Raw genomic sequence first — 16,900 nt, forward strand, 5'->3', positions numbered from 1 at the left:
ATATATAATAAACTTATCAGATAATGCACAAATAATTTAGTTATAATAAAATATAAAAACAGATCTTTTATAAGATCAGAAAATAAAGGCGGATAAAATTGAAGAAAATTTTGAATATTTGGTCGTAAAACTCCTTTCGGTCGCTTTGATAACTATTTGGTAATACTCAAATTAGTACAGATAAAATTAAATAGATATTTAATGTTCATGTTATAACAGGTCGTGTAGCTGCTATAGAGAAATGGGCTGCTGTGGCAGACATCGCGCGATGCTTACACAACTTCAACGGGGTTTTGCAAGTTTGCGCGGCCTTGTCTAACACATCTGTCTACAGGCTGAAGAAGACTTGGGAGAAAGTATCAAAAACTGTGAGTTTTTGCAACGTAATTTATTCGCATTCGTAGTTTTCACTGTTTAGAGATAAAGGCAGATAAAGAAAGGTGTAATTGTGGTAAACACGGTAAGGTAAGAATAGAAAAAGCCGGGAATTGAAAGGAGAAAAGGAAAAGAAAAGAAAGTGATGGCAAATTTAATGGATGGTATGGATTTATCAGTTTTAATTTTCTGTAGCCACTTTCTTTCTTGTGCTAAATTTATGATGCAATTTTAAACATTTGCAGACTAAGCAGACTATAGAGAGGATGCAAACAATAATATCGTCCGAATGTCGATTCCGAATCCTGAGAGATGCACTTCATAGGTAACTAAAATATCCTTTTCACAATTTGATTTGTAATAATTTTTATTTCTTACTACATTGTTGTCTTACAGGTGTGATCCTCCATGCATCCCTTATTTAGGAATGTATTTATCAGACTTATCATTCATAGAGGAAGGGACTTCAAACTATACTCCCGATGGTCTTCTAAACTTTTCTAAAATGAGAATGGTAAGTTGGTAATGACAAAAGAATATCTGTAGTAAAAACCTTATATAAATACATCTAGATTAATTTAATTGTTCCTTTTTCAGATAGCACATGTAATTCGAGAAATAAGAAACTTTCAGCAGACACCTTACAAAATCGATCACATTCCTAAGGTGTGTATTTTAGGATACGTTATAAAATAGGTACCAAGTTCTATGTTCTAAACTTTATTAGAAGAAAGAAACCTGAATTATTATTTTAGAAAGATTAACTTTTTCATTTGGACGAACGTTTTTTGTGAGTCTTGTTGAAGTGGTGGTGGTCCACCGCAGTCCGCATGTGAACTAAAATGTTCCATTATTGAATCCTATATATTACGTGAGTTTGTATCAATTGGACTCATGTATAATAGTTTTCATCGCCATCTCTTGTTTCCGTCACCATTTTAATTGATTATCATATATTATGTAGTGTGTGAAATGGAAAAGACAATGGCAAAGAACTCTATTCATATTGTCAACAAGGTTATTAGGTGTGTTTCACTCCACTTAATGGCCACGAAGTTCAGCCATGAGGAATACGACGACAGGAAGGAATCTTCGACCGTGCAAACCCATTTCTTCTTTCAAAGGTGTGCGACTTCCTCCTGGACCGTTCGCTGGTGATCCCGGAGGAGCGGCAGTACACGCTGTCGCTGGAGATGGAGCCGCGGGTGGCGCGGGGCTCGGGCGCGGGGCTGCACTCGCACTCGGCCGCGCCCGCGTCCCCCGCCTCCTAGCGCCGGCGCCGCGCCTCCTTGGCTGCCCTCGCGCCTCTACGGCACGAGCGCTAAGGATGCGCGAGTACAGTGGAAGTTTCACGCTCACGGAACTCTGTTATTGTCTTATTCCTGTATCTGTCCCGATAGAGATTTCACGCTTAGATAACTGTTTGAACTTCCAAAGTTTAGTTGTCTAATTTCGTTTATCGTAAACTATCGTTACTACATGCGCTAATTATATTGGAAATTTCATGTTTAAAGAACTACATATTTACATTCCATATATTTTTTTGTGATATATTGAAACGGCTGAACTATTTTTCGTAAATCATATTTAGCTAACAACCATCTCGATCGTAAATTTCAGCATCTGAAAAAGCTTTTTTTCTGTAAAATTCAGTCTTTATTTTTAAGCTTATAGCTTATGTAACTGAAAACGAACAAAACCACGTACTTACAAAAACATTATGTTATAAACGTAGGTAAAAGTTAAAAAATCGGCAGAAACTTTTAACTATAATCAATCATAAGCTAGATTAGGTATCCGCGTTATACATAGGGACAAAGTACGTAGGAACATTAAAGGTTTTTAAAATTTTGTTATTTGTTAGTAGATTAATTAACCAAATCATTACCTGATTGAACAGTGTTTGGTCCCATCGACTCTGTGTAATAACCTCCAATGGAATGGGCGACCCTTCACAGCTGAGAGGGAACAAAAACATTCCCTTTCTCATAGAGGTTTGACGTCATACATGAGTTTGGTCGCAAAACTACAGCAGATTTTTATTAATTACTAAGTTTTGCCCGCGGTTACGTCCGTGTCTTATAAATAATTTGTCAATACCTCTGGTTCTAAGCAACGTATTGCGATGAAACCTACCTACCCTAACCTACCTATGATTTTAGACCATCATCATTTTTGCGTGATACGCGAACAAACATACCGGCAAAAAAATCTAAAAAGCGTTGTTTTGGCTTCTGTTGGTTCCATAAAGACTTATAATTGTTTTTCTTTAATAACTTATATGTACGTACAGACACAGCCTAGTAACAGTTATGCTTTATTGTTTTATTTATTTCAGTAATATAAATAAGTAGTATTTATCATACATTATAATTTAGGGAGAAAATGTGAATATTAGTAAAGTTTAAAGCGGACGGCAGAAGCAAACTCTCGTTTGACGAACGGCTTACAAAAGATATATATAATGGCTTTAATTTTTTAAAAATAGTTAGATTATTTGCAAATCGTAATTATATTTCTGAGCGTATTTTATAGGATGATAATCCAATCATCAAATTTTATTTTCTGGTTTAATTTTAAAAAGATTTCAGAGTACAGCCCTACATTGAGAAATAAGTTGGTGTAAAGCACTATTTCTGAACATAACGCATAATTCTGAATAGGATGATGCAAACAAAGTGATATCGACGTGATTTTTCCTGTGTTGATGCTCACTTTCAGTTAATTTTTGTTAATTTTTTTTCTTTAGATGAAGGCCAGGTCCAGTTAGGATTTTCCAAAAACGTACTGTTTTGTACTTGTCAACTGTGAACCATAGGTTAGAAGTACTGAAGCAGGAAAATTATCCCGTAAAGATAAAATGCTAAACTTATCATAACCAAAAAAATTACATGTAACTAAATAAAATTAAGAAGGCTAAATTAAAAAATCCTCTTTTTTCCTTTATCGGCAATAATGACCGCAATTCTAAGTATATATATAACAGTAGCAACTTTTTAAAGAATAAAATAAAGAGTACAGTTACATATCTAAAGAATAACCGCTTATTGGTTTGTATATATCTATATTTCATCATAAATAATTAGTTTTTAAATTTTGAAATAGTCTAACAAGGACCCAGACAGCCAGCCAGGAAAAACACAAAATACTATACATCCGACAAGGAACCGTATTGTGTCCGTTTGCTAATGTAGAATTAATAAAAAAAACTAGATACCAATAATTACAACGTAAGATTTTACGAAAAATGTGAGTTCGCTTTTGGGGTCCGTTTAATAAAATACTTTTAATGAATCAAATTATGCAAAGTTTCGATCTAGACGATGTATAGGATTGCATAAGTAAAATTATATTAGAATAAACGTTTCAAATATTGTGGACGTGGTTGTTATCTGTTACCTATGGTTGTTGATGTGATTTCGACTGCTTTTATACAATAATCTTTATATTTCCCTGTTGGTATCTTGTGCTTGTTATATTATAAGAGTAAGCTTGTGGGTTACCTCTGGGAAGCATCATGAAACCTCTGTGTTTTAAGTACAGTGTAGATTCGTTACACATAAGGAGTGACCTTTCATGGCATTTACAAATACTTAATTCATTAATAGCATATAACATTCATTAATACTTTAACTTATTAACACCTTAAAGAATATTTTATTGTATAGTGAACAATATTTCGGAGTTCTAAAAAAAAGTGTTGATTTTATGTGTTAAGTATAGTATGAAATCAATCAATTTCTAAAATTGATTAATCTGTTCAGTTCAGTAGAAATGCATGTTAAAATTGTCCACCCACCGTCTGATGTAACCTAACGTGATTTCAAGTGAGAATAGTATTGTCTGTAAGTCTTTTCTACGTCTTTTTCTATGACATTTAATGTTAGTGTTAAATTATATGTTAGGCTCGAATATTTGTTAGTATATAAGGAAATATATAAACTGAACCGAACAATTCTTGACTGTAAAAAATCTGCAGGAATTTTAGATATATATGACGAGATCTTATTTCTGACTCGATGTAGTTTATTATATGTGTAGCGTTTGTAAGATAGTTAAAAGTGTATCTACCTACCTATTGAAATTGATCTTAAAAGTATTTGGATATTTTCCACTTTTAGCTTAAATGTGCACAATTTTATAAAGTATTAACACTTCAAAAGGCTGTTGAAATCTATGTGTTATATAATTAGTAGAGTTTAGGTTCCGTTCACTTGGTAGAGTAAGTATATTCTTCTGTTATAAATATTGTCTTCCTTCCATTACGTATGTACTTGTATGTAACTATCATTTCCTTATGTGTTGTATGTAAAAAATGGAACATAGAAAATAAAATTATTATATCCATGTTGAAAATTATGAAACTTATGAAAAATATAAATCACTACGCTTCGATTTTAAATCTCTTATGAATATCATTAAGAATATTTTAAATATAGGTAATTATGAATGTTGAATATCTCTTCTGAACTACCTCTTCACACAAATTCTAAATATTATAGAGGAAAACTATGAAATGTTGTTACTAAATGTTGTAAAAAACTATCTACATCGCTCAACATTTTATTCTATTTTAAAATATTTTATATCATTAGTATAAAGTTACCTAAAATAATGGATATTATGAAAGCTATGTACCCAGAGATTAATAAATAATATTTTTGCATGAATAACCACCGAAAATTTTAATCATTCGATTATTTTGTTTTACAAAAGAGTAGATCTTAGGATATTATGTAAGTAGATGAATTTTTTAGTATATTTTCGTAATAATTATAAGCACATGAACCTCATTTCATGCATTTAACATCTACAATGATGAATTAAATTATTATCTAAAATTCATGCAATTAATATACCTACCTATTTACTAAGTCTAGATACTTACTCCAAAAACATATTTTTCATATTTTTTAAAATTGTTGATTAATTAATTAAAAAGAAAGATTATATTGATTATTTATATCAAGTAATACAATGTGTACCTACCTATTAATACAATATTCTGTTGGAATTACATCGGTGTTTACTGTTTACTGGAAAAATATCAAGTCTTAATTTTCTAAAAAAGGTATATTGATTTAATTAGTTAGTAATTTTCTCTATTCATCAATATTATTAATTCTTGTAACTAGGGATTATAAAATATTCTTCTAGAAATGCTATTTCTGTGCATTGATACTATCCAGACATATCATGAACGCGAATATTTTACGTTAAGAAATGAAAGAAATTGTCAAAAATGTGAAAGTGGCGCTAGTGTGCGGCGGCGAAGAGCGCCTTAACTATATGACATAACGAAACGACACAACAATACGATACTTAAATTTTGAACGCTCATACGAGCAGCCTGTTATATGCATGGGGATCTTGCATACATCGGAGGAAGAATATCACTAGGTATAACAATACTCTATACTGTGACTAGCATTTGGTGGCTTTGTATATAATGACACGAGATTTTGGGTTGTGTTTGCTAAATTAAATATAAGTAATTACCCAACTAGCTAGGGTAAGATTTTGTGATTTTTTGTAACTTACCTCGATGGCTCAGCCACCCAAGGCCGCCGTATTTGTATTAGTCGGCTCTTTAGAGGTCTTAATGTGGCATTATCGTCGACGTTAAAATGTATATGGAAAATAAATAGTAACTTTTATGTACGTTAGAGACGTTCTTAACTTTCCGTACAAATTTTGTTGGTAACGTTACGAATATGTTACTCGCAAATACGCATTCTAAACCATTAGACCTCTTCAGCGGTACCTGAAATGGCTGACAGGTTGTCTCCCTCTTGGTAGTCCTTTGCACGTTTTCTTGACTTCACGATCCTCCTCCATCATTTCCAACGCAGAGCCATCGAAGTAAATTTTTTTTCGTAAATCCATTATTATTGTTATTGACAAATACATGTGGTGCCATAGTCGTTTCCATACAGATTAAACTTGACTGAGATGTCTTACATACAGTATTTAGCTGCTCAGATGCCTGTTGTTGTTGACCTTCTGACATCAATCAATTGTTGTTTCCTTCACAATAAAGTTGTCATTGTAAAGTTTAACCATGAGTTTGATTTGTTTCCCTGATGATGATATTTGATAAGATACGTATTTTATTATAATTGATCTATTGTGATCCAAACTAACCATCTTGACTCATCGATTGACTTTCAATGCAATCACTAAATTTAAAATTAGGTACACAAAAACCAATGAGGCAAAGATATTATTATTAGCATTTTAACCAAACCAATAAACGACGTCGGCGTAAATGGAACCGGTTAGTTTTGATAAACTGGAAGTGCTTATCGGCAATATTAGGTTAGATCGTCTCCGTTAGATATGATTTGATTCTAGACCATATTAAAGCGTCCCTATGTATTGCTATCTATATATATAAAAGCGGAAATCACTATCACGTATCACGAAATCTCGAAAACTACTGAGCCCATGAAGATGACATTTGGCAGGAAGGTTGTTGTGACTAGGTGACGTCCGCTAAGAAAGAATATTTCGAAATTCCATCCCTAAGGGGGTGAAATAGGGGTTGCAATTTAAAGTTGTAATTAGTAAAAAAAATAACGCATTAATTAGATTTTGAAAATTACATCCCTATAGGGGTGAACCTATTTCACCCCTATTGGGATGGAATTTCGTAATATCCATTAAGTTTAATTTAATAAATTTAATCTTAATCCTTACTATTTATTTATTTATTATATTGCATGTAAATAAGTAGTTCTATAAAAATAACTAGGTATAGCAAACTGAAGTTATAAGTACCTGTAGTATTTGTTTAGTGATTAAAATTAGCTGATAAAATATTGTCATCGATCAGTAGGTATGTGGTGCTTTTATTAAATATAGATTTACACACCTTGATGATTCAGAAATTGTACTTGTCCGAGTGATCTTTCATCGTTTTTTAGTAAGTACAGGGTTGAGAGTTATTGATCATAACATATTTCTTGGCAGTCTAAACTTCATATACGAGGGCTGCTATTTATGTATCCGGAACTGGCCAATAATTCTAGAATATTTAAAAAGTAATTACAACATTTGAAAATAGAACTCTTCGGCTAGAGAATAAATATTTTTCATGTCCCTGTCATTTGTTTTTTTCAATTGGCGCCAATTTTGAAAATAGCTTGTCTTCATTGCCATGGATTTAACTCGTGAACATTTTCGCGCGATGATTTATTATGATTTTCGGCGTGGATTAACTCAAAAACAGTGCATCGAACAACTGATTTTAACTTTTGGAGATGAAGCACCATCGAAAACCACTGTGTATTATTGGTTTAAGGAATTTCAACGTGGACGGTCTATGCTCACGGATGAAATTAAGGAGGGTCGTCCTAAATCGGTAGTGGTACAACAAAATATTGATGCTGTGCGACAATTAGTAATGCAAGATCGTCATGTTACATACCGCGAGATAGAGGCGTCTCTGGGCATTAGTATGACGAGTATACACGCGATATTACACGAACATTTAATTGTTAAAAAAATTTGTTCGCGTTGGATTCCGCACAACTTGAGCGTAGATCAAAAACAGGCTCGTGTCGACTGGTGTAAGAAAATGATAAAAAAATACAACCGTGGCACGTCAAAAGCTGTTTATAATATCTACACAGGTGACGAAACCTGGATCTATGCTTATGACCCTGAAACTAAACAGCAGTCAACGGTGTGGGTCTTTCAAGATGAACCGAATCCAACAAAAGTTGTTCGTGCGAGAAGCACTTTAAAGCAAATGGTCGCTTGTTTTTTTGGTATCAACGGACATGTAGCTACAGTGCCACTAGAGAATAGTAGGACGGTTAATTCTGAATGGTACACCACCATTTGTTTGCCAGAAGTCTTTGAAAAAATACGAAAGAACAACCCACAACGCAGAATCATACTTCATCACGACAATGCTAGCTGCCACAAGTCGGCTGAAACAAATAATTTTTTGGAGGGTCAAAAGATTGAATTGACGGGTCATCCGCCGTACAGCCCCGACCTGGCACCCAATGATTTTTATTTATTTCCAAACATTAAAAATAAATTACGTGGTCAACGTTTTTCGAGCCGCGAAGAGGCCGTTGATGCGTTCAAAACACACGTTTTGGACATACCTCAATCAGAATGGAAAAAGTGCTTTGAAAATTGGTTTCATCGTATGCAGAAGTGCATAGATCATCGCGGAGAATACTTCGAGAAACAATAAAACCATATGTAATAATATATGTTTGTTTAATTTTGTTATTCCGGATACATAAATAGCAGCCCTCGTAGATGTAGATACCTAATGAGATCGAAGTCACTTCCGAAATTGTGTGATAAAGATGAAACACCGTGATGGTACATGAATTGTTGTACCTACCTACATGTTATACTAAACTATATTCTTATTATTTAGCAATTAATGGTCTGATTTCAAAGTGCTAAATAAATGGAAATACTTACTTGATATAAAAATATAAGTCTACTTGAACCATGAAAACATTATTAAACACTACTTTTATGGGCAGTAGTATAAAAAGCGCGCTCGAGAAAGTATTAATGAAAAAAAAAAAAAACAATGTCTATACACATAAGTAGTATCGTTTACTAAAGTTTGCATATTCTTAGCATTGGTATAAGTCTTTTGCGCCTCGGCCTCTTTCAGCATCTGAAGTCGCATTCACGCATGCGCACATCCAGCGTGTACGCAATCACCGCCAGACACACATACAAGGCTTGCCTACACACTGACAGCCTCGGTCTCAGTCTTTTCCGCCTCGGCCTCTTTCAGCAGCTGTGCTCGCCCGCACATGCGCACATCCGGCGTGTAGGCGATCACCGCCACACACACACCAGAGATCACCAACCATAGGCCCCCCATGTAGAATGTCAGCTCCCAGGATCCGGTCAAGTCGTACAGCATACCTAAGGAAACATTTATTTTATTAGTTATTTATTATTTTCGAAATCTATTGCGTCAAAGAATAACTAACATCAGTATTCCAATCTATCGTGATAGATGGCAGTGAATAATTATTATATTTTTAACATATAATGTTTATTTAATTAATAAAAGATGACAATTTTCGAAATAGAAAACACTAACCTCCAATAGGTGGTCCAACCAAATGTCCAATCCCTTGACTCAGCAATATCAGTCCATACGCGATAGTGAAATGATCTATTGGCATCAGTTCCATCAGAATAGCCGGAGTGTATGAGTAGGAGCTGGCGAAAGACAGTCCAAATATGGCTGAGATTACAGTCAAGGCCCAGTAGTTGGTGATGAAGATGGGATATGCGGCGACGGATAAACCACAGATGGTTAGGCAGATGGCATAAGTCTTTGTCACGTGCACCCAGGGTAGGTCCCCGGCCCAGCCTAAGGCCACCTGTAAGTGATTAGTTCTTCAATAATACCAGCAAAAATAGTAAGTTCATAATTCGTAAGAATAGAAGAGTATACAGGTTCTTGACTTTAATCTAGTGAACCTAGATAACTATTTCTTTTATAAGTAGGTACAAATCCCTGTTTTGAATAAATCTATTGTTTTTGTTGCTAAGGTGATACATTGACGAGATATATTTCAATATAATTAACTAACAAAACTGATTGAACGATAAACAAAATGAAAATAGCACACACATTCACTACAAAAAGTAAAATGTTTGAAAGAAAACTAAATACATCATTAATCAACTTACTATTCCGATAGCACTGGCGACTCCAATAATACTGATCATAGTTGCACCACCGTCAATACTTTTCTCTGTCATGTAAGATATGAGAAAGAAATAAGGCACGATAAACCACACTGATAGAATAAGGGAAGACAAGTTGAACATGAGGAAGTGGAATTCGGTGAACATATTGAAGTCAAAGGTGTTCTTGATGGTATTCCAATAGTGATGATACCAATGCTGTAAAATTTAAATCATTATTAAGTTTTTTAAGCTCCTTTTTAATTTTGTTAATTTGCTATTTAAACAACCGAGAAAGATCACTAAGAGGTATACGAAATTCGCAACTTACTATTTCATCATCAGATTCAGAAGCTATGGACCACATTGAATTCCTGTAAATATCCGGCAAAGAAGATGCTCTCAATTTATATCTTGGGATATTCATCATGGCTCCACGATACATGATGGTGTTTCTATATAAAGGCATATCTTTAAGATAGTGATGATCGGTAGAAATCTGCCTAGTTATCCAATTACTGGTTACAGGGGGAGGAGATTTCACATCTTTGTGGGAAGTGTAGTGATGATGTGTTTTATCTTTAGTTTTTTCTGCATTACCTAAGGTATCTTTATTATTCTCCGCAATTGTATTATCACCATCTCTCGACTTTGCAGCATGTAAAATATCATGTTTATTTTTATTTTGCTCAGATTCATCTTTATGCTTCTTTATTTTAATTTGCATGGGGAGTTTAGGAGGTTCGTTTGCAGTGTCTCCTGTAAGCTTTTCAACGTTTATATTGGTCTCCGACTTTCGTCGTGTAAGTAAATCTGGATAATTTTCTAATATGATATTGTAAAGCTGTGTATTACTCATCAATTTTTCTATAACCTCTGCTGGCACCTGAAATAATAGTATGTATTATTAAATAAGTTAATATTTAATAGATACCTTTATAATTTACACTTTAAAAACACAAATTGAAATGCCAAATAAATATAAATGAATTAATATATTCGCATTATCTAAAGTAAGATTTAACGATAAACATTTAAATACGATATAGAAATTACGATATGTGTTGAAATATTATTTTTAGATAGTCACACAAAACGATAATAATTATTTATATTTCAGTACCACAAGTGTATTCGTTATAGGAACTTAACATATACGCACTAAATACTTAAATCTACTGAAGCATTATGACGAATCAATCCTTGTGTTCATATCAAATTTTCCATATTTACCTGAAATGTTTAAACTGTTTATATTTAAACTGAATGAAAATCTTATAAAACTTTTTGATCATTAAAATATAATTTATTTTGTTGTAGTGTATAATTTTGATAAGTAATTTTTTTAAAAATAGGGTGAAAGACTACTTTTTGCCGCTTGCAATAGTTAGGCTACATGTAATTTCAATAAAGTAGTTAATAAGACTTACTTTTTCTCGTTGTTGGACAAAAGTAGGCAAATGTATAGCTGAATGCATTCTTTTATAAGTAGGTTCTGCATTCAATTGTGTGGTAGTTTCTAACTTCTCAGCCTCAGCAATAGATTCAGCTAATGTAGCTAAAATATATTCTGGACTCTTTCCACTTTTTAATAAAGTCTTGAGTTCCTCAGAATCAAGGTAAAGAGACTCGCCTCCAACCGATCTTGATGAAACTGAACCGCCACTTGATGATTTTCTCGATCTAGCTTTAGACAATTTACGTTCCCTCTTCATTTTGATCTTTAGCCATTCTGGACTCCTCATTAAAGCTCCACATACACACATATTTAACAATGTACCAGCTAGTAAAACAACAGTATTTCTCCAATCGTATGTCTCTAGAAAATATTTCGTCATAGGAGAATAAATTAAAGTTCCAAAACCTATTCCGCATGAAGCTAATGAAACAGCTAAATTTCTTCTTTTATCAAACCAGAAGGCTACTGAAACTACGGCTGTTACATAAAGTATGCCCATTGCGAGACCACTCATAAACCCAAAAGTTAAACACAACGTCGATACGGAGTTACTGACAGCAGCTAAGAGGAATCCGATTGTCGACAGAATTCCAGCAATCATTGTCATAACTCTACACCCATATCTGTCAACCAATGCGCTCATTATTGGTCCGGCTAATAGTGGAGTGGCAATGAAAAGGCTTCCAATCAAAGATGTTTTTGATTGAGTAGTTTCGAAATAGTTTGTGAATTCTTCGTGTAGTAGTCCAAATGAAAAAGCTAATCCGTCGGCACAAGCAGAAACGAGGAAGGCTGAAACGACAACCACCCAACCCCAACCCCCGTCAGGTATCGGAGGAAGTTTCTCATTATTTGATTCATCTGAGCATATGCTATCTTTATCATCAAGACCTTCAAATTTTACTCTTTCAACTGGAGGAGAAACATTCTCTTTAGTGTAGTGCGCTACAATATCATGTCCTTCTTCTGATTTTAGTGAATTTACTGTATTCAAGTCCTGTCCGTTACTATGACAATCTTTATCTTTTGGTTCGTTATCTGTGTCGTCTGTCATTTTAATTAAATATTTCTTCTAGTGACTAGGCGACTCATTAGTAGTAGTATTACTTATAATCTGTAAAAAATAAACATGTCACTTAGGTAATAACTTAAATCTCTAAGTAAACGAAAGATAAAAAAGAAATAGTGTTAATATTATTTTGTAGTATGTAATAGTTTGAAATCGAAACATAGATTTTTTTAAATTAAAGGACTAAACGAGAAACAATGGAATGAACTCCACCGACAAGATCCTCACTCTATTACATTAGTATGATGAAGTAATTATTGAATAAATTATAAGTGAAGCACGTATAGCTTATTGTTTAGGTACTTTCTTAAGTGAGAATAATTGAGGAAATGAGAAGATTTGAAAGCATTGGTCTTTGATTACTTCATCATCAATACGCAACGACCTTCGCAAAACGGACCCGCTGACATACAATACAAATGTGTACGATTAACATTTACACTTGTATGAATTTATGTGGATGACGTCACCGTTCGTGCTATAGAGACAAATACTTTTTAGTGCTTATAGCAGTTCAGATTTTAAATAAGTACGTCTATTATTTACTAATGCTAATGAAAAAACAATAAACACATTAATCAATTCGTACAGGAAAATGTCAAATAAATAATGAGTAATTACTAATTAGGTACTTACACATAAAACATATATAAAACACATATTTACTACGTCTACGCATACATACAATTTAATAGAACATTACAGAAGTTCTTAAAGTAATGAATAAGAAGGCGTGAAGTTGACAGAGACCAACCTTAGCTCAAATTTAGGGGATAATAAATATATTATCCCCTAAATTTGAGCCATTTTTTATTAGAATACTAATATATTATTTTTTGGTAGTCTCTGTCAACTTTTCAAAGTTTATATTGGTCTCCGACTTTCGTCTAATTTTTGAGGATTTTATGCCATAATATTATTAAAATATAATAGATTATACTTTAAAAATATTATGACATAAAATCCTACAGCTTTCAATATCATAATGTTTATTTATCTATAATCGATTAGCTACATTTTAATTTTTCATTTAACAAGTTAAGTAAAATGGTACCTGCCTACTCCTACGTATACAGATTGTGGCTACTGAAATTACCGGATCGAGAGCTAGACTGCACTCATTGAGTTTTAGCTACTTAGGTAATATATGTAATAATATGATATAGATAGGTGTATCATTATTCGGTAACAAGACCTTTAACCTCAGTTAGATTATTAAAGTCATTACATATATACGCCTGTCCTTACTTGGGAATGGAATATAGTTTAAATGAATAAAAATATCGAGTTAAACGATAATATTGGTTCTTAAGTATATTACGTATATTAGTCTATTCGAGAAAAAAAAAACATCAGTGTCAGATATTTACGACGAATATGGATGGTCGCAAACGCAATTTTCCAGGTCGTTCGTATTCAAATGCAAATCAGTTCAGTCATAAAATTGAGAGTCATAATTTCATAACGAACTGTTCCGCTTATGAATATCGCTAATATTAATGGTAGCAAGTTAAATATAGTCTTTGACTAGCACAATTACGGCCGGCACAAAACAGAAATTTCGCTCTATCTAGAGCTAAGCGGAGAGTTATACGATTTAAACTGTAATGAAATCTGAATTAATGCACGCTTTTCTATTTTATCTCAATGTATTGTATGGAAATATCAGTTGTATAAATATATGTCCTTTTATAAATATAAATATATATCAGTTTTATAAATACATTTCGCGTCAATTAACATCATTAATACGCTCGATTGTTTAATTGTCCATTTAACCAACAAAAACGCACGCGGTTAAAATTAACCTTCTATGTGTTTCTTATACTCATGAAAATATCTTTACATACAAAAAATGTAACTATCATACGCACCTTTGACGACAGTGATCCATAAGAAAGTTGTTCAACAAGTGTAAACTTTATAACCAGTAGAGTAAACACCAAGTTCAGTCGCGCGGGACTGGTGTCATAGCGGCGCGAGCATTGTGAATGCACTGAACTCAAGTCGACCCATCAGTATCGGCCAGTGAGTACCTAATAAAGCGGAGCGCATACTGATGTACCTACTTTGTATGAAAAAAAAAACTTGATAACATCGAAGTTTGATTCTTCCATTAAAGGAAGCGACGCGACGCACACATTTCACACAAACATTTCAAATGTGTCTACTAGAAAAATGTACTCTATGTTTACATACATACACACATCCTCACAAACTTTCAGATTTAGAATATTAGTAGAATTAGTTGGATACGGGACACAGTCATATGCGTCCATACATACATTTGATATTTTCGCGTCAATGTCAGTTAATTTAGAACTAACAACGTAAGAAAGGTTTCGATCGAAGTAGCCGGAGTAGGTTTGTGGGGGCCCTAAATACCGAAATAAAAATTAGGGTTGTCTCGTTCGCGCATAACGGTTTTTAACTGGTACTGAGATTGATAACGTGCGTTGTCTATTATGCTAATAAACTTCAGGCAAAGCACTCGTGCGTGACGTCCGACATTTTGTTGCCAAACAAAGAATCTACCTATGCTATGGTAGTTCAATAGGTCCTATATTGGGTACGCTATATAGGTACCTACTTACCTTCCTGTAACCGGCATAAAACTGAGGATTATATATGCTATGCTGACGATATGGTGCTGATCAGCCCTAAGATCAGGGGTTTGCGGATACTTTTATCCAAATGTGAAAAGTACGCTATAGATCATAACTTGATTTATAACGCGAAAAAGACAGAAATGGTGGTGTTCAGGTCGGGCAAGGCTCCGGACAATATGCCAGAGGTTTGTCTAAACGCTCAGCCTATCAAGATAGTTGATAAATTCAGGTATCTTGGCCATATAGTGACGTCGAACTTACGGGATAACAGTGATATCGAGCGGCAACGCAGGGCCTTATGCATAGTTGGAAATATGATAGCAAGAAAATTTTTGAAAGCCGCACCTGACGTGAAAATTACATTATTTCGGTCTTTTTGTCAGACTTTTTACACCTGTCAACTCTGGACAGACTATTCGTTAAAATCTATGAATGGCGTTAGAGTCGTCTACAACAATATTTTTATACACCTGATGGGCCTAAAGCGCTTTAGTAGTGCTACGGAAATGTATACCCAATTTCGGGTCGACTCATTTAACGCTATTCATAGAAAAAGAATAGCTTCTTTTATGTCGAGAGTCTATAGGTGTAAAAACGAAATTATCCGCAGCCTGTCTACACGACTGCTGACGACCACAACATATAAGTGTTGGGTTAAATTGACGCATGGTAATGGGTAGTTTCCTATTACCATTAATAAGTAAATAAGTTTTTAGTGAACTACATTTGTTGTTTTTATGTATTTTTACTTTATTTTATATTTATTTATTTTGTGATATGGATCTTGTGTTTGCAATAAATAATAATTATTATTATTTATTATGTACCTATATCAATAGTACGTACTTACAATATTCCTCTAGACTACAAGACACTCTATCTCTGTTATCTACGCATGTTCGGGGCTGTGAAGCTGCGAAGCTCGGGTTAGTGTAAAAAATAATCTTTGTAGCTTCGATTGTTATTTTACGTACTGCCTAACGTCAACCCTACTTGGTAATGCTATTGTTGCCAATCAGCTGATTAGGCTATCTGTCTCTTAGTCGCCTCGTACGACATCCACGGGAGCATATGGAGTAGTCCTATTCTAGGGCGGAACAATACGGCAATATCCCTGCAGACTATTAGATAGGTACCGTGTATTTAACTATCACCACAGCTTTTCACAAAAGAAAGTATTTTTTGGGTAGTTTTTTGATAGTTTTTCACGTAAAAACTACTTACTGGACGAATAAAAAAAAAAGGTATTTCCTAAATACCTACTGAAATAAACCTCGGTAGATAAATACTTATTGTATTGAATTAACTTATTCTTAAAAACTGAAAAAATGAATTTGCGATTTAATTCGATGTAATCGATTAACTACTTGTCTACGCACAGATCAATGTCGTAACTTCATTCAATAATATAGAGCTACGTCTAGTCTGATAGGCGACTAGGATGAGATCATTCACGGAATACAAAAAGATCATCTGAACGTTATAGGTAGGTACAGATTTATTATAGGTAACTTAGGAACGTAAAAGATAAATGTGTTCTATATCCGATATGTTGTCTTTCAAAAGAAGTATTAAAAATTTTCAAAGTCCCTAACTTTAGTCCGATAACTTTTACTATAACGATCTGGCTATCTACTACCTACCTGTCAACAAAGTTTTCAAATAAACAAAATATATAAAAATTTGCAAAATATATAA

At 33.7% G+C, this 16,900-nt stretch overlaps 2 protein-coding genes across 14 annotated transcripts in view; one reads left to right on the top strand and one right to left on the bottom strand.

Moving 5' to 3' along the window:
* LOC128675958 (ras-specific guanine nucleotide-releasing factor 2-like) overlaps nt 1-6,434 on the top strand; it is a 31,954-nt gene extending 25,520 nt beyond the window's left edge. For 12 of the 13 annotated variants that reach the window (XM_053755804.1, XM_053755810.1, XM_053755802.1 and 9 more), the window contains 6 exons: nt 220-368; nt 621-700; nt 772-889; nt 973-1,041; nt 1,500-2,369; nt 2,408-6,434. In XM_053755804.1, the coding sequence (XP_053611779.1) occupies nt 220-368; nt 621-700; nt 772-889; nt 973-1,041; nt 1,500-1,646 (563 nt within the window). In that variant the 3' untranslated portion in view covers nt 1,647-2,369; nt 2,408-6,434. Of the gene's footprint in view, nt 1-219; nt 369-620; nt 701-771; nt 890-972; nt 1,042-1,499 lie in introns of all 13 variants that reach the window. The other variant, XM_053755800.1, reaches the window with a different exon arrangement.
* A 2,512-nt stretch (nt 6,435-8,946) lies between these two features.
* Nucleotides 8,947-14,663, bottom strand: LOC128675736 (monocarboxylate transporter 1-like). Its single transcript, XM_053755330.2, has 6 exons — nt 14,468-14,663; nt 11,496-12,638; nt 10,397-10,951; nt 10,069-10,284; nt 9,470-9,755; nt 8,947-9,288 (listed from the first exon to the last, which is right to left on the bottom strand). Exons 2-6 carry the CDS (start codon nt 12,576-12,578, stop codon nt 9,104-9,106), a joined length of 2,325 nt encoding a protein of 774 aa, XP_053611305.1. The 5' UTR covers nt 12,579-12,638; nt 14,468-14,663; the 3' UTR covers nt 8,947-9,103.
* Nucleotides 14,664-16,900: the final 2,237 nt, after the last annotated feature.

The sequence above is a fragment of the Plodia interpunctella genome, chromosome 15 (genome assembly GCF_027563975.2).
Source record: "Plodia interpunctella isolate USDA-ARS_2022_Savannah chromosome 15, ilPloInte3.2, whole genome shotgun sequence".
Classification (NCBI taxonomy): domain Eukaryota; kingdom Metazoa; phylum Arthropoda; class Insecta; order Lepidoptera; family Pyralidae; genus Plodia; species Plodia interpunctella.